General features: G+C 44.8%; 1 protein-coding gene across 14 annotated transcripts in view; it reads right to left on the reverse strand.

The window, feature by feature from the left end:
- Positions 1 to 18,876, reverse strand: part of COL6A3 (collagen type VI alpha 3 chain) — a 107,722-nt gene that overhangs the window by 81,454 nt on the left and 7,392 nt on the right. For 11 of the 14 annotated variants that reach the window (XM_081189530.1, XM_081189529.1, XM_081189539.1 and 8 more), the window contains exons 2-3: positions 5,249 to 5,389; positions 2,312 to 2,929 (exon numbers count right to left, since the gene is read on the reverse strand). In XM_081189530.1, the coding sequence (XP_081045656.1) occupies positions 2,312 to 2,929; positions 5,249 to 5,339 (709 nt within the window). In that variant the 5' untranslated portion in view covers positions 5,340 to 5,389. The remainder of the gene's footprint in view (positions 1 to 2,311; positions 2,930 to 5,248; positions 5,390 to 18,876) is intronic. The other 3 variants (XM_081189532.1, XM_081189533.1, XM_081189531.1) reach the window with 1 other exon arrangement.

Below are 18,876 nucleotides of genomic sequence, written 5' to 3' on the forward strand. Positions count from 1 at the left end.
GTTACCTTTGAGCACTGTTCAACTCATATACCATTTGCAATATGTATTTCACAAGCCAGCTCTCCACGCTGGGCTCTGCCAGACCATGAACTCATATATACCACTGCATAAAGATGAACCAAGAATCTCGTGGTGATGTGAGGGCTAAATCAGAGCTTCTGCTCAGATAAGAGGATCCCACCATATTGGTTCCAATACAGATTAAACTCTGGCAGAAGGCTCTCAAAGAGACCCAGAGATGAATGTGTGCTTTCCTAAACCGTTAGAGGTAAAGGGAAGATCCTACAATGTGTGTTTCACATCTCTCTGCCTCCTGCATGCTCAAGCTCTCTAAAGGACATTATGAAGATGTCTTGCCTTGAATTGACCTTTTTTGCATGGTGATTCTTTACAGCAAGATCTGGGAATCAATTTCAATTGCTTTAAAGCCAGTGATGGAAGTCCTTCCTGGCAACAAAGGTTACCATAGGTTTCCGATATGCTTTTTAAAATTTTACTTAAAAACATTAAAAATTCATTCTGATATCTAAATGGCCAGCTCATCAGTGACCTCAATGAATCTGAATTTTGCCCCATAAGATTTGCAGAAAAATGAGAGAAACATCTGTTTGCCTGTGTATCATGCAGCAATGCAATGGCGGATGATGGAGCACATAATGGAGTTAATCAGACAGGACAAGATGAGTGTTATAACCTGCATATTGCTGTCAACCTGCAACATTCAAAACATCCATTTCTCCTTTCATGCATCCCAGGGTATAAAAACAAAGGTCTGAGAAGTCCACAATGCGAGAGAATCGCTCTATCAGATTAAACTCAATAGCTTTTCACATTCAGGATTCCCTTTAAAAAATCCTTTTGCTCCCATTTCCTTCCATTTAATGAGGAACAGGAAGATATGAAGTAAGAGGAAATCTTCCACTTTGCCTGACTTCCATTTCTCTCTCTTTCATCGTAGGAGTTTCCTTGATTAGACTTGCCAGGTGTGCTTTTCTCCCATCCCTTTTATACGGCCCCTCCCCTACCTCTAGTAGTGAGCAGTAGGGGAGGGGTCCTACAAAAGGGATGGGAGAAAAGCACATGGGGAGGGGGCAGAGGTAGACGGCAGCTGCCACAGCACCTGGAAAGATTAACAGGTAAAGGGGAATCTCCAGGTGGCCATCAAGGAAACTGGGCTTGACCAGCGACATGCTCCCACTGCCATGGCCAAGGCCCACTTCCTGTCTAAACTATTGCAAATACGAAAACCACAAGGGAGCTCTTTGCCCTGCATTTCAAGCCCGTATATTACCTGAGAACAGGAAGGAGGCCACCTGATCTTGGGAAAGTCTTTGGGCACATAGATACTTTTTTCACATAAAGTGTAGCTCTAGGAAGGCACATCAGTGGAGCATAGCTGTCAACTTTTCCCTTTTCTTGTGAGGAATCCTATTCGGAATAAGGAAATTTCCCTTAAAAAAAGGGAAATGTTGACAGCTATGGAGTGGAGGAGGAGAGCTTAAGTTTCACAAGCAACATTCATTTAGTTCTAGTTCTGTATCTGCAGTAAATGTAAGCTAAGGTGTGCTGATAGAGTCTTGCCAGATCTTCATTCACTGCGATTCAGGTGTTCTTGAGCAGACCATTATCTCAGCTGCAGCAGCCTCCCTCACAAAATGTCGTTATGATAACAATCTTCTATGTCACATTTAAATGTACTTTATTAATGACCACAGGATAAGGAAGCACTTTGGACTTCATTTGTATGTGATTCTGCTTTAGAGCCTGTAGCAAAAAATATGCCAAATTGAGCAGCCTTTGTTTTTAACCCCTCAGATGTGCAACTTAGGGCCTTTCCAGACAATTCTGGCTTTTGTTACTCAGCAGCTGAAAAGGAGAGAGACCAGGCATCTTGCGCTAACACAGCCCCCCAGTGTGCAGAGAATTTTTCCAGCACTCCCTTGAGTTACTTATCACTTGCTGTAGTGAGATAAGCAACATTCCACCCATCTACATGACACTCTGTAAAATTTTAAAATACTTTATATATCTCATACTGTAATTGTATACATTTATTATAGGTTAGGCACTCCCTGGCCATAGCACTCAAGCACGGAATCCCTCGCGCAGGGCGCATGCAGGGAGATCTGCAGCAGAACTTCACTATTTTGTTATTTCTTCCTCCCATCTTTTTAATTTGATTCCTGCGGTTACTGTTGCCGGGAAAGGCCCTTGGTCCACACATCCAAATGTCTAAAATGATGGGAAGAGCACCAATTGCAACACCTCCCTTGAGTACAAGTATTGCAATATCACAGCAGAACAGCGTTACCTGTGATGTCTTTAATCACTCCTTTTGCTCCAGCCATTTCTGGAGTCATAGATGAGCGAATACTTGCAACTAAGTCTCCCACAATGCCGTGGAGAGCAGTAAAGTTCGCTAGGTTGAACAAGTGCATATCAAGGGGTTCGCTTGCTATTTCCTTTAATTCCCCTTCCACTGCGTCCTGCACTCCAATGGCAAACATGTTTACATCAGCAGATTTAAGAGCAGATGATGGCAGAGCCACATCATCTTGGGATCGTCCATCCGTTAACACTATAATAACCTGGGGGGCGCCATCGCTCACCCTGCTTCCAGCAGCTTTAGAAAGATGGTTCCGAATTAGAAACTCTAATCCTTCTCCGGTCTTGGTTCCTCCCCCCATATAAGGCATGTGTGAAATATGGGAGAGGACATCTTGTACAGTATGGTATGTGTTTAACTGGAATTCTGTGTGTGGGTTTCCGCTGAACTGGACCAGACCAAACCGAAAATCGTTTCCACCCACATCTAATTGTTTTACAACATCATACAGAAACTCCCGAACAAGTTGGAAATGCTCCTTTCCAATGCTCCAAGAAGAATCCACTAGAAATATTATATCAGCAGCAGCACCGATTTTCACATCTTTAAAAAAAACACATGGATTTATGATTTTCTAGAGGCCACAGGCCAGGAGAGGGAAGTCTTGTTCTATAGTCATATACCCCGCTTGGCATAATTGGCAGGAGCACAGACCTTATGAACCCATAAACCCAATAAATTGGGGCAGGAGGAAGGGGGGGAAAGCTCATTCCAACAGATCAGCTTGCTCTTGTTGAATATATGGTACGCTGAATATATAATTTTATTCTTCGTAAACTTATGGCTGTTTCTTGCTACAGAAACTTCTTCCAAAGGAATATTCCCTAGATATGGGATTCCCTTACCTAAGCAGGACGGGCAAACACCCTGATGCGTTCATGTGTCATCCTTTCCCAATGACTTTAAGTCATACTCAAAACCTGTTGATCCAGTGGTAGCAGCTCCTGAATAGGTCACTGAAGAATACAGTGGCAGTTTGACTGTTGATTTTGTTGGCTGCATTTGTGGGAATTGAAGTTATCCCACTTGCAAGGTTAACAGCCTTATAGTAACATTGGCTGAATCCGCAAATAACTAGAGCTATAGAAAAGTCCACCCCACATGCTACGTTAGCACAATGCTGAAAATTATCACACTGCACTAGTAATGGGTAGATTTTTTTGTACTGATTTAAAATGTCAGTCCTTGAAATTATTTACATGCTTCTTACAGAAAAAAAATGAAACATTTGAACCATTTTTCTGAGTTTATCTGAAGACTTAGGAAGTGCCTTGCGAACCTGCTACCAGTTTTCAAAAAAACCAAAGACCTCCTTCTTCCCTTTACATGCCTATGTAGAGACAGTGGGAACAGGAGCTGTGTTTCACTCCCATACTGCCTCTGCTTCCATCACCAGGTTGCTTAGGCTGCAAGAATCCTTGGGAGAACTACCTCTACCACAATCACCTGGGAATTCTGCCTTGGCATTTGACTAATCAGTAGGGCAGAGGGAGGAAATGAGGGGGAAAGCGACTGCCAACCGCCACCTGACAAGTAAGCAATGACAAGCAAGTAATGGCAGAAAACAAATCACTGGAGCGGGGTGGAGGTCACAACACTGGCTTCCTGGCAGCGGGGTTCCTGCTGCTTGCCAAGGGAGGAAGAAGGACAGTGGCTGGGAGGTCAGCGCGGGGTGGGTCCACCACTGGAGTCCATTTGCCAGTGTACCCAACCTGTGCCAACCTTGGCACTTTCCCTCCCACCTCCTCCAAGTAATCAGCAGTGACCCTGCTGCCAGAAAGCTAGCATTGTGCCTCTCCACCCCCTGCCCACCCAGGGAAAGCCACTTCTGCATAATGGGAAGCAGGGATAGTGCCTGGTGGAGTGGGGTCTGGCACAGAGGGCTTTGGCGGACAACAAAGGCTGGCAGCGTCAGGGAAATGTGGAAATTATTTTCCAACTGGAATTTTGATCCAAGGCAGGAAAGAATTCTGGGGTTTTAAAAGCTCACTGGAATTGCATACCAATAATTGGTAGGGAAAAAAGAATGGTATAAAGACTTACTACAATCACCCCTGTGCAATAGCCCTCAGATATTCTGCAATACTACTTAGCACATTAGAATATTAAAAAAACTGGTCTCAGACTAATTTTTGATCACTTTTGAAAGGGAGTGGGAATAGTTTCCTCTTTTGTATTGTAATAATGAGAATGAGGGTGGAAGGTGGAAGACTTCCATGGCCAACAGTATCCACATTTTTCCTGTGCTACGTATGTATACCAAGAGAGACACTGGCCATGTTTGGATGTAACTTTAAACCATAGTTTAACACAGTGAACCTTGGCAAGCCTCAAGATGACATGTTCCTCCTTCCCCTTCCATTTCAGATTAACCACAGTCAGTGAAAACAAAAGAAGTTCATAAACTATGGTTTGAAGTTGGCTTGTTTCTACCAACCATAGTTAAAATGAACTACAGTTTGTCATGGCAAGCGGTGAATAAACTAAAACAGAGACAAAATTTTCTGAGCTCTGCGTGGCTGTGCTGGAGGAAGAGAGAGCTCACAAGCCTAAGGCTTGTTTTGAAAATTAAGCTTGGTATATCCAAATCAGCCTACTATTTCTACCAGTAAGCAAAGGTAAGGAAAAAAGAGGTTATACAGGGGCAATTACTTAATTCACAGAGATCTGTCTCCAGGCTCTGTCATGGGATCACTGCAATGAATGTGTTTATGGAAACGCAACAGAGTTTCAGGGATATGAAGCTGCAGTTGGTACAACTGATTTGAACAAATATTTGTTAGGGCCCAAAATACATGTCCTCACTCTCTGCCAAATTCAAGACATCAAAAAGCAAGTTACCTAAAGATAATGGCAACTTACCAGCTCCTTGCTGCTGGGCATCAGCATTATGGTAGCCTGAGAGTAAAAGACAAAAGATGGTTGCTAAAGGCAAATGCCGGTGTTTCCTCATTTTCTTTTTTAGGTGGGTTGGCTAGTTTCTCAAAGCACCAGTTCTTAGATCTGAAAAGAAACAGAGATGCTGTCAGGAAAATTCCTACAGAACTTCAAATGGGAAATCTACATAACTCACTCATTCCACGAACCAAGCACACATACCATAATGATTTTGCGTTTGCTATCAAGAACTGTTTTCAATCATGCAACAAAAATGAAAACTAGGCCATCAGTATTTACTTCTGGGCCACTCAGCCTACAATTGTTACTGGCACAAATAGATTCTGTCTTCTAGGATGAGAAAGTCATCGGCTGAGCCGCCTTCCTGCCCAGAGGTTCTTGGGAGGGAGCTACGGCACCTCAGAGCTCTGTTACCTCTCCAGCTTATAAAGTAAGATGCAAGGAAACCTCTCATGCCCTCCCTTCTCCCAGGTTCCTCTTCCTCTGAGCCTTGTGCTGATAAGAGGTGACATGGCTGAGCTCCAAAGACTGCAGCTCACTGATCATCATCCAGATTCATCCAGGCTATGTTGGCACAAGGTGTGTAATGGCAAGGTCTGCGCTCCTGCAACAGGATTCTGTGCCTGAAGTTATCCCTGCCCCATGAAGATGGAGGTCCCTCATTCCAATTAGCCAAAAGTGTTTCAGCGTCTCAACGTCTCTGCCAATTTAACTCAGCACGTGCAACACAACATGAAAGACAAGGAAGTCTGAGCTCATTAACGACAAGCAACTTGTTTCTCTAACAAAAATAAACAACTGTCAAAAACAAACCAGTTGGAAATGGAAGAGTTCCAGATCACTTAAAATTTTGAAACTGTGAACTATATTGTCAGTGAGAGCTGCTGAAGAGTGGAATGGACTCCCTCAAAAGTTGGTGGAGGTTTTGGGGCAGAGGTTGGATGGTCACCTGTCAGGAAACCTTTAGTTCTGGCTCCTGTTTTGCAGAGGTTGGACTAGGGTGCCCCTGGGGTTCCTTCCAATTCTTTGGTCTGAGAAGTTAAATCACACAGTCCAACACATGCACAGCTAAAGTTAACGACTACAGATCGCATCAATAACTTCTTGCAGAATGTATCTGGTTTGATGGAAATGAGGAAGAAACCTCCAGAATCATAAGGCCTCAAAATCATAGAACAGCTATATAGGAAGAAATCGGTCAGGCACTCTGCATGTGCCCACTGTATATCCGATAAAAAATAGGTTGCCATCCATAAAACCAAGTAGGTTAGAATAGATCCAGAATGGCTCCTTGGCGTGTGAGCGACCAACTTGAACCCAGATGCATCTCTTCCCCTCTCCTTTGTGATCATTTCCCTTATGTGGTGCCACCACTCACTACAGTTGGAGTCCAGCTTAGCGATGTTCTTCCATCCAGAGTCCCCAGATCAGTGTTTCCTCAAACTTGGGTCTCCAGTTATTGTTGGACTACAACTCCCAACATCCCTAGCTAGCAGGACCAGTGGTCGGGGATTATGGGAGTTGTGGTCCAACAACTGCTGGAGGGCCGAGTTTGGGAGACCCAAGTTTGAGAAACCCTTCCCCAGATGTTGCTGGATTACCACCCCCACAAATGCAGATCACGTCCATGGGACAACATCCAACGTCAAGCTGCCCTCTTTGTGCCATGCCATCACCCAGCTGCCTACAATTCTGAATGTGCCTGGAGTCCTACTTGTAACTGGAAAACTTGTATTACATACACAGACAGAATCTCTTCAGACAACTGAAAGAGCAGAGGGGCAGGAATCCCAGAAGTGCATCATGCACCCCACCCCCACCCCAATTCTGTCCTCACATGTTCTTTGGCATACCTGAACAGGCCTGCAGAGTGAGGAAAAAGTGGTGTAGAAGGGAGCTTCAGCGCAATCACTTGACATATACACCTTTCTTGACTTTCTACTTGCTTTCATAAGCACATAGACTGAGGGTTAAAGAATTTGGGTTGCAATCCAGGATACATTTACCTGTGTGTAAATCCCACTGGGCCAATTGGGGTAGGTACAATGGGCTGTCAGATTACTACTACTACTACTACTACTACTACTACTGCTACTACATAGGATTCTATCCAAGGTTAGACCTACTCAAAGCAGGCCATCAACATTAATGGACATGACTAGGTTCATTGATTTCAATGGGTTTATTATGAGCAAAACTTAGTTGGATGCAACCCAAAGTCTGGAACAGGAAATGAGGTAGTTTGACTGCATAGGGAAACAGAAGTAACATATTCAGGAATAAAAACTCAAGGAGGAAAAGAAAATGAAATGCTTGAAGAAGTTTGTGTCCTCCAGATTGGCAAAAGGCTTCCTTTTGCCACCCGTTTCCTCTTTCAAGCAGAGTAGGAATTATCCCTGATCTTCTTGTGTTCAGAGGCGAATCTGCTTGGCCCGCAGGCTCTCTTTTCTGTAGGCATTCTTCCTCTTCCCTCCATAAACGCTTGAAAGTATTCGCAGGCCAAGCACTTCATCTGTTGGCTCTTTAATTATACAAATATGGCAATGAACGCAGTTTTCTCCTTTGAAGGAGAATGCATATGCAGCTGTAACTCATGTAATGCCGTTCATTCCCTCCGAAGAACAAAGTTTTGAGGGGGGTGGGGATGTTCTTCCTTGTGATCCAAGAACACAGCTGAAGAATATATTACACAAACATGCGCTGATGCACTGCCAATAAACTCAGATGTGAAAAGTGATGGATGTGGCATTTCACAGGGAGGGAATGCTGCCATTCAGGTCACAGTCCATATGGTGGGGGCTACTCCAAAGCAAAAGGCCATAAGGACAGGAATTGCTGGGCAAGAGCCAGCCCAGGCCTCCTCCCAGTTGCTCTCCACTGTGCATACATCACTGCAGCTGCACACTCTGCAAGCTGTGGGTGGGAAGGTTCGGCTGGAGCAGAAGTCATGGCGAGATCCGAAGAGAAGGGAGATCCAGACGGGACCCAGACCAGCTCTTCTCTCACATTTCAGCCCAGTTTAGTTTTGCTGCTCATTGTCTGGGTCTAGGTACTGTATGCACTTAAAAAGTACATTCTTTTCCTCAAAGAATTGGCACTGTAGTTCATCCCCCACAGAGTTATAATTCCAGCAACTCTTAGCAAACTACAGTGCCCAGAATTCTTTGAGGGAGGAAATGTCATGAGCCCCTTGGAGGTGACATGGAGGCGCTGGTCAGATCTCTAGGAGGAATGCGAAGACCTCAGAGATGGGGGAGGCAGAAATGGCACCCCAATAAGTCTCCGATCCTGGTGTTGTAAACAAAATCTGCCCGTATAGAGTCCTTAAGTGGGTTCCCTATCGGTAGGAGAAAATAACAGGCCAACCAGAGAATATTGAGAAGCAAAGCAGCCAGTAAGCTTGATCTTTATTAAACTGTTGCGACAGAGTCCTCACTCATCACATGCAGGAGGGAGGAGCAACCCAGAACAATGGCGTACAAGCCCTTATACAGACTCTTTGAAATTGCTATCCTGTAAGCTTAAGGCCACCCCCAATACATCATTCATACATCACTGACAGCAGGAAACCTGTTGATGGGTTTACCTGGAGACCCTGGTTATTCTTTTGTGATGATAAATACTTAATTCCTGAGTCCAGGTCACAGGCTCACCCTAAAAGGTACCGGTAAAGGGACCCCTGACCATTAGGTCCAGTCGTGACCGACTCTGGGGTTGCGGCGCTCATCTCGCTTTATTGGCTGAGGGAGCCGGTGTACACCTTCCGGGTCATGTGGCCAGCATGACTAAGCCGCTTCTGATGAACCAGAGCAGCGCACAGAAATGCCATTTACCTTCCCGCCAGAGCGGTACCTATTTATCTACTTGCACTTTGACGTGCTTTCAAACTGCTAGGTTGGTAGGAGCAGGGACCGAGCTCACCCCGTCGCGGGTATTCAAACCACTGACCTTCTGATCGGCAAGTCCTAGGCGCTGTGGTTTAACCCATGTCCCTATTCATATCCAAATGTACCCTTAAGGCAGGATTTGTGAGCATAGACAATGGGGAGGTTTCCCCATTTCCTTCCTCCTTGCAGATAGACATTTGAGGTCAATTTGGGAGAGTCAAAATGGTTTCAGGACTATTTTTCCTGTACTATTTCAGACACATGGCTTACATGCTTATGCATGTGTTTGCCTTGTAAATTTATGAGCATTTAATTTATATATTTGAGACCTTAAATTCTTATAACACTGGGGAGGGGTCCAGGGACCTGGTGGGGGTGTGGCAATCAGGATTCAGGGGCGGGACCAAGCAGGTTGTCAGAGGGATGTCCCACTCTTCGACATCAGGCCTTCCTAGCCTGACACCTCCACCTGGGAAGCCACCTCTGGAGCACCTGCTCCTTTCAGGGAGGCGTTGATCCCTTCTAGAAGGCAACTGAGAATGAATCTGATACTGAGCCAGCCTTGATTCTGACTCTGTATCCATGGACACAGAAACGGCAGCACCAGCGAAAACAAAGGCCACAGAGCCCGCCCGCCCAAAGGAGCGTTGCTTTGCTTGCCCATTCTTGGGACTCCGGCTGCTTGCCACGCACATGGTTGTGGCCACCCACTCTTTAAAAGGATAGTGCGGAGGGGGGCATTGTTTGTTGGGTCAGTTGCTTCATAATGTGTCTGAACCTCCTACGTACCTGCTGAGCCTGGCAACCTCTATTTTGCCTTAAGGGCTGATATGATTTGAGCACAAAAGCCTTGGGCAGAATTTGAGCTGGAAATTGGAGTTATTAGTTCAGCGGACAGGGACCTGGCAGAAAGCGTGATTTGTGGTGACTTTAAAGGGGTTGGCTGCATACACACTAGGAGTATTCATGTTCTTATCTTCCAGAATCATCTTCCAAAGCAACTAATCTATTCCCAACTTAAGAATGGAAAGCGAAATGCTAGTGAACAACAAAAGAGGTTTAAGACACTCTCAAGGCAAACCTAAAAAATGCAGTATAAGCACAGATAATTGGGACACACTGGCCTGCAAGTGCTCCAATTGCAGAATAGCCTCTACCAAGGGTGTCATGGACTTTGAAGAGCACAAACTCAGGATGAAAGGGAGAAACAAGCTAAGAGGAAGGCATCTTTGGCAAAACCTCACTCAACTCCTGCCTGGAAACCTATGCCCCACTGTGGAAGGATGTGCAGATCCAGAATTGGCCTCCACAGTCACTTGCAGACACACCGTTAAGACCACATTCATGGAAGACAATCTTACTCGGCAACGAATCATAGAATCATAGAATCATAGAGTTGGAAGAGACCACAAGGGCCATCGAGTCCAACCCCCTGCCAAGCAGGAAACACCATCAGAGCACTCCTGACATATGGTTGTCAAGCCTCTGCTTAAAGACCTCCAAAGAAGGAGACTCCACCACACTCCTTGGCAGCAAATTCCACTGTCGAACAGCTCTTACTGTCAGGAAGTTCTTCCTAGAACTTCCTAGAACGAGTCATCACTGAAGAAGAAGAAGAAGAGTGTTCGTTGTCACTTTATATTATTAACTAAGTGGCTTTTGAACACCTCAGGTTTGCTGCCATCTCATAGAACCATAGAACTGTAGAGTTGGAAGGGACCCTAAGGGTAATCTCATCCAACCTCCTGCAATGCAGGAATCTCAGCTAAAGCACCCATCACAGATGGCCATCCAACCATCCAATTTATCCTATAAGTGAGCAATCCAGTCTCTATAGCAATCCCATCCAGAGGAATGTAACAGTTAAACTAGTAGGGATGGAACAGTTTGGCTATTATTTTATGGCCTTGACCTCTTTTGTAATTTCTCTAACAACGGTTCAGATGCTGGTTCAGATAATCCACCTACTCCAGCATCTTCCTTCCTACTTGTATAGTGAACCAGCTGCTTCACAAGTAGGAGAAAGGGAAACAGATTGGTCCTGCTGTTGCTTCAAAGCAGCCCAAATGCTTCAGCCTTTCTTCTTAGGGAAAGTTCTCCAACCACGCAATTATTTCGGTTTCCCTTTTCTGCAACTTTTACAATACCTTTTTGGAATGGGATGATCAGAATTTCACACAATATTCTAAACGTGGTTGACACCATATTGTAAGATGTAAAACAATGTTTGAAAGTTTTAGTTCAGTCCCCTTCCTAATGACCCCTAGCATGATCTATTGATCTATCCTCCAAGAGCAAATGTCATGCTAGCTTGGACACTTGCGTTAGTTAAGTGACAGAGGTGACAGTTTACTGCGGAAGGGAAAATGCCACTCAATGCAATCCATTGCCTTTTTGAGCCATGTCTGTTTCTCCCAGAGTAGTTCCTCCAAGTTAATAAAGTATTAAGAATCCTGCTGGATCATACCAAAAGATCTTTGAATTCAGAGACCGTTCTCCAATATAGCGAGCCACATGCCTCCATTACGCCTGTAAGAAGGGCATGAAAGTGGTCACACTCCCCTGTGGCTTATCCCCCATATCTGATATTCTTCTTCTTTCTTTTTTGGCAATCACTCGCAGCCAAGTAAGATTGTCTTCCATTAACACGGTTTTAACAATGAGTCCGTAAGTGACTGTGGAGGCCAATTCTGGATCCACACATCCTTCCACAGTGGGGACACTGGTTTCCGGGTGGGAGTTGATAATGGTGTGGATTTGCCAAGCATGCCTTCCTCTTAGCACGTTTCTCCCTTGCATCCTGAGTTCAAGTGTCTTCAAAGCCCACAACATCTTTGGTAAAGGCTGTTCTCCAATTGGAGCGCTCACAGGCAAGTGTTTTCCAATTGTTGGTGTTTATAAGTGTTTATAATAGTAGCCTGTTGGTTTTTGGTGAGTTTTATTCAAAGGGTTGAGAGCCGCTCATTAATGCCGATATGGACTTCTGACAGGAGCTTCACAAAATCGTTTTTTATAGCAAAGCCTACCCCATGTATTTGATGTTCTTGTTCAGATAGACCTTTCCAGAAGAATGTGTAGCCTCCTTTTTCTTCCTTCAGTTGACCCTCGCCTGCTCTTCGAGTCTCCTGAAGCACTGCAATATCAATGTTAAAACGTCATAACTCTCTTGCAATGATGGCAGTTCTGCGTTCAGGACCCTCGTTATCTGTGTTATCTGACAAAGGCCGTATATTCCATGTTCCAAAGTTCAATTGTCTTTTACAACTTCTAGGTGGTGACTCCACTGGGCGCAGTTATCTAGTCAGTGGAAAAGGGAAGCAGACTATGTTTAGGGCATCTTTTCTAGCCCTTCCCCCTTTTCAGAGTGAGCAGAGTGGATCCTAAAAAGGGCTGCTCAGTCTTGGATACAGCTGTCGAGCTGCTCAACTGCCTTGTTCCTTGAGTCAGAGTGACTGAATCTGTATCCACCACCCATGTGTCGGTTCATGACTAGGGGCTTCCAGATTTCACGATCCTGCCCCCGTTACCATTTGCCGATCACCATGGGACTTCTTTGGGTTTGGGATGGGTTTTTGGAAGATGCCTGTGCGTGAATTTGTTTTATGTGTGTAGATCAGTGCACGCTGACCAACGCAGTCTTCGCAGTAAGGCTCTGTTCCAACGGTATGAGTAGTCATGACGACCGGTAGATTTTTATCTGCTGCAGCCTTCATCTGCCTTCACAGCCATTGTAACATACCTCTTGTTATCATCTGCCTGCTCTGCCATTGAGGACTTCTTGGATCATTCTTTGTCTAGCTCCTTGCCTTTGACCTTACCACCTTGGGTGACCCTGATGGGAGTATGAGATTCCCGATGGCTTCACTCACAAGGGTTATAGGAACGTGCAAGCCCACTCACCACGACAAGGTGATGATCCAGCAAGTGAGATCTGATATTCATGGGTATACTGACTAGAGCAAGAGATCATCATAAAGCAAGAACAAGAGATCATACTTTCGAAATTGCTCATTGTTTCTTTGTCCCAGGACACCTTACTGCAACCTTTGACCTTTTTACACCAGGCACAAACTCATTAGGCTTTCAAAAAGCCAGAAGCATACCTAGGGTCCCTTGCGCCCTTGGCAAGGGGCTATTTCAGTGCACCCCCCTCCCTTTAAAAATCACTTTACAACACTAGCAACATTAGAGATTACTACATTTTGTGCGGCCCAAGTACTTTGCAGCATCCAGAGGGAGGGTGAGGAGAGGGGAAGGGCGGGGAGAAATGCCCATCTTTGTGCCATGGTTCAAGAAGGATAGGAAATTTCTTCCACATTTGATCTTGCTGCAACAGCAGTGGCACATCACCAGACGCCTATACATCATACACTCCACAGTCTGACAGGTGGTTTTTGCACACACACACACACACACACACACACACACACACCCTGGGCCTGCACCCCCCTTGGGGGCCGATTTCACCAACCTGACATGTGGAACCTGCGGTGCAGACAGTGGTTAGCTAAGGACAAAGAACACTGTGGTTGGGTTAGGTCAAGGTAGGTCTAGCAATAGCCGGTCAGATGGTATCAGGAAAACTACAGGACATGGCATGAAGCAGTCCCTTTCCACTGTAGGCTTCCAGCTGCTGGTATTCAAAAGTACACTTCACCTGAATATATGGAGGTTGTACCATTTAACTTTGATTCCTCATAGTCACCACTAGCCTTATCCTACAGAAATTTGTCTCATCCCATTTAAGACCCTTCTTAGACAGCGTTCATCACCACATTCTGTGGAAGGAAATTCCACTAAGGGGGCATTCTCAGTGGTGGCATCCTGACTTTGGAATGCTCTCATTTTCCAGAGGTGACTAGCACCGACACCAAGGGAGTTTCAACACCATGTGAGAACATGGTTATTTGCCCAAGCATTTGTCCCTCCCTTGGCTGACGCATACTGATTGGTCTGATATTAAATGGGATGTTGTTTTATTGTATTTTAATGTTGTTCTTCACTATGGGATGGCAAGAAAGACTGAATTACAAGATATTTTATTTTTGTTCTTTTGATAAATGGTCAGCATCGTATGGGTAATTCTTGGATCTGACTAGAGAAGGAAACAGGAGATAAGTTACAACACAAGCTTCTGGTCAAAAATGTTCTGCCATATGAGGAGGAGGAGGAGGAGGATGCTAGAGGGGGGGACCCCAGCCTGTTTTGTCCCCTGAGGCAATATTGGAATGTGCCACTCCCTGGGCACATATTCTGGATTGAATTAAAAAACAACAGGCATGCAAGCTCACGCCCAACCCAAGCTCAGTTCCCAGGTCAGACCTGATCTGGGGGCAGAGTGGAGGAGAGTCGGTGGTCAAGAACTGCCACCCCTTTCCTCAGCTGGGCTGTGCCACGCACAGCTCTGCCACACCGGAGAGAGGCTGCGGCGCATGAGGAAGCTACCACTTCCTTGTGCCTGGCCCAGGAGCTCTGGCGGAGAGAGAAGAATGGGTGGCAATGCTGCCGCCACTCTCCTGGAATGTGGCATGAGAATGCACTGCCTGCATCACTTTGTGAGGTCAGCCGCAGTGGGCCGGACTTCCATGTGCTCTGCCACTGGTGGCAGATGAGACGCTGCCTCTTGCACTTCTGCTGCCTGATGTGGGTGCTGCCCTCCTGCTGCTGCTTCTGGAGCCATAACTTGTCCCCCAGTCTGGATCCCTTGGTGTTAAGTTGTGGGTGAACATATCAGATGACACAGCAACTCTTCATTTTTTTTCTTCTTTTCTATTTTTTTTTTAGAATAATATTTTATTAAGTTTTTACGATAAAAAAGGTTACAAAAAACATCAACAAAAAAGAAAACATAACATAACAACAAACGGTAAAGAAATAAACACCAGAAAAACCCCAAAGTCAAAAATTCCACATAAAAGCAGGAACCAAAAAAGAAGGAAAAAAAATACAGATAAAAATCCCTACTTTCAATTTCTACCATTCTCTTACTTATTTTCCTGACTTCCTCTCACCTCCCTCTTTGTATTCCATTTAAAAATTTATTCAGCAAATTCGTACCCTCTTATCTTACCCTTAATTATATATCCTCATTTAATATTACTTCATATTTTCATTTATAATCACAGATGACACAGCAATTCTTCAAACAGCTCTTGTTTATTCACAGGCCAGAACAGAACTGAACTGAAGGGTTCAGCCAGCCTGCTTATATAGAGCTCCACTAGAACGCAACAGTAACCACTTTCTGTAACTATCCAATCACTGAACGTCACTTTCAATCCCTTATTTGCATATGTGGACCTGAGTGAAAAGTATCCCCCTGCTGGCTCAGGGTGAGAAGTTCAGTACATAACACCTTGCTTCCCCGAAACCTTGAAACAAGTGGAAACTTAAAAGCCTGAAGCCTCTTAAAGGCAAGGAGATTTTCTAGGCAAGCGCCACACATTTGTTCACAAAATTACTTGGGGCCTTTACTTAACGATGGCAATAGCTTTCCTTCCCATTCATCACGAAGAGTAGTAGTTTATTCAGTGCTATGAGTAGGTTTCTGGAGGAGTTTCTGGTCTGAGAAGGGATATTAATCTCAGGCTATAATGCAAATGTTTACTCACCCACGGCACACATTAGAAACTGTTCCTGATGCTACAGTGTTTGTGCAACTAGTATTTAACATGCTCAAACACAAAAGCTTGATTCTGAGTGGGGACTCAGAATTTAGAACATGGGTAGGCAAACTAAGGCCCGGGGGCCGGATTCGGCCCAATCACCTTCTATAAATCCGGCCCACAGATGGTCCGGGAATCAGTGTTTTTACATGAGTAGAATGTGTCCTTTTATTTAAAATGCATCTCTGAGTTATTTGTGGGGCATAGGAATTCGTTCATTTTTCCCCTTCAAAATACAGTCCGGCTCCCCACAAGGTCTGAGGGACAGTGGACCGGCCCCCTGCTGGAAAAGTTTGCTGACCCCTGATTTAGAAGAAGAATAATGTGGGTGGAAATTCTGCAGTTAAAACTATGAAGCAAAACCTTCCATGAGATTGCTGCTGGGCTGTTTTATTTCCCCCCTGCCTCATAGATCTTTTTTAGGTCTGTGGCCTAGTTATCTCTGAGATGGTTACCATGCGCCAGGGCTGTGAACATATCAGTTGACGCTGGGAGTGTGGGTGGTGCTCCTGCGTACATTTCATTTATTTTTATTTGAAGGCGAGCCTTCCACCTGCAGTGGTTACAGAGGTGGTTCTAGATTACGGTTGCCATATTTCAAAAAGTGAAAATCCAGACAGCTTTTTTATAGTTTTGCCTAAATTTGTTGAGCTATTTCTGAGGAAAATCAGCCATGGGCTGCCATAGGGCCAGATTTTCCCAGACATTTCTCCGATTTCCGCCTGGACACTGCTTGCAGCTGCAGTATTCCGGATATGTCCGGGAAATTACGGATCTAGATAGGCTGATATAATCAAGGGGCGGGGAGCCAAAATTTAATGTTTTCAAATCCATACAGTAGTTTGTGTGCAAGATTCATTAGTCTTCCAATTTAGATGGTTAAATCATTGGCCAGCAATCTCCTCAGCCTGAAGCAACTGATTTCCTGGATGTTTGTCCACTGAGATCTGGATCATCTACAGTTGCTCATTAATACTGATTAAATTATGCACAAGGCCATCAAGGGATCAGACCCCTCAGTCCACATAACAGCTTCTTGAATGCATCAAGATGACAGATGTTTCTCAGATAGTAGTAGATCAGTTTCAGTTAAAAAAGAAGTGTGCATCGGTTTCCCTGACAAAATTATGTAGCCTGGTGTGTGTGTGGGTGTGCGTGCGCACGGATCCATTGTTTCTTTTTTGCATAAAACACTTTGAATTGAGGCACAGACTTCTTGGCAAGTGCCTAAGGATACTCATGCACAGAAGAGTAATGCAAAATAAATAATTTGCTGATATCCCAGGGTATTACACCTATACTTTCCTATAGCTTTTACAGCGCCATACACAGCATGATTGCGATTGGATATGGAATTACTGCGAACCTCAATTTCACACTTTTTCTTTAAAACTGTGAGTTTCTAGGCACCACACTCTTTTAGATTACAGTGGAACACAAACCAGAAAAAGATCCATTAAAAACCTATGTCAACCTGTCCAAACATGATTCATTTAGGGTTGTGCAGACACCACCCTAATCCAGATTTCCACAGGTCTGCTGCAAGAGGAAACATGCAGGAACAAAATCCACCATCAGTAACTGCCTGATCACCGAGAACAGCTGTGCGAGGGTCCAAGCTTGGGACCTGTCCAATATCAGGTCACTGTGGTGAATGGGGCCTAGTGAAGTACCACCGATCAATCATGGGCTACCCACAGGACGGATACAGCTAATGAAACCCCACTGTCCCCTCTGGCGCAAAATATGGTAACGGGCTTGATGCAGGAAGTCCTGCCTGCTCAACTTCCTTGGCCTAGCAATCCAGTTTGATAGCTGTGTCTCATTACCCAGGGAGAAAGGGGAATAAAATGTTGCAACATTCAAATTGCTCTTTGCACATATAGCACACTTCATGATGATTTTTTCTTTGCTCCAAAGAGATCACATGCGGCCCTACTCTTTGGATTTCTACCACAACTCAACCTCAGGCTCAGGTCATTATTCATTTGTATGTCCCTTCTTGAAGTCTTTGCGCAGAGCCCAGATCAGCCACTGGGGACATTCGTAGTAGATCTCCAGAGAGGGTGAGACTCAGGAAAGAGGTTTTATCCAAGTGGTCTCCATAGGCCTGCATCAAGGCGCATTTAGCGAGAACCCTCTGTTGTGAAAAACCAAAGCCCAGAGAACAAGGCTTTGTCTGTTCAACAATAATAAGAAAAATAACTCATTTCTGCAGCCTCACACGTTCCTTTCCCATCTCAAGACACAAAGGCCAACACTTCCTGGCTCTCATATGGCTTCTTGCAGTGCATTTCTCAGGGCTTCTGTGCCCATGCCAGGCGAAAGTGCAAATAAACCCGAGGAGAGAGGAAGAAGGTCAAAGAAATAAAAGTGGCACTGTCATAAAGAAGACTTTTATTTATTTGTTTGTAAATGGTATTTATAACTAGGCTTTGCCTGTTTTCTGCTTCTGATGCCTTCAATGTAAGCTAGTAAGGGGCGGGGGGGGGGATTATTTATGGAAAAAAGCAAGGAACTCCCTAAAAACTCAACAAGTCTTTGTATACAACCACATATTTTACCAACCACCCTCCCTCCACCCATGCCACTCAGCATCTTAATGTGGAATACAGAACATTAGGATCTGGAAAAAATGATGGCACTCCAACGCTGGGCTTCTGAATCAGAAGGGAAAAAACCAGGTAACAGAGCTCGTTCAGTCCAGGAGAAAGTTTGTTGGAATTGGCAGATGCAGAACTAGATTCCTGCACAATCACGGGGTCAGTTGCCCCCTTGTATAAGGGAAAGAACATTGATCTGTGGCCCAGTCACACTTCTGCAAAATTCCCCTTGAAAAGCATGGCAGTTACACCTACTGCAGTTTTGGGCTTTACCCTAGGAAAGCCTGTGAACGAGGTCAGACCCCTTCAGAAAAGTCATTTCCTTGCGAGCACAACTCTATAATGTATTCCTTTGCCCCTTTCTGTGGATCTTAGTGCTAAGTCAACTCAGATACTGCTTTCAGTGATGTACTAATTAAAGGATTTGATGTTCATTA

The sequence above is a fragment of the Podarcis bocagei genome (genome assembly GCF_964188305.1).
Source record: "Podarcis bocagei genome assembly, chromosome: 1".
In the NCBI taxonomy this organism is placed as follows: domain Eukaryota; kingdom Metazoa; phylum Chordata; class Lepidosauria; order Squamata; family Lacertidae; genus Podarcis; species Podarcis bocagei.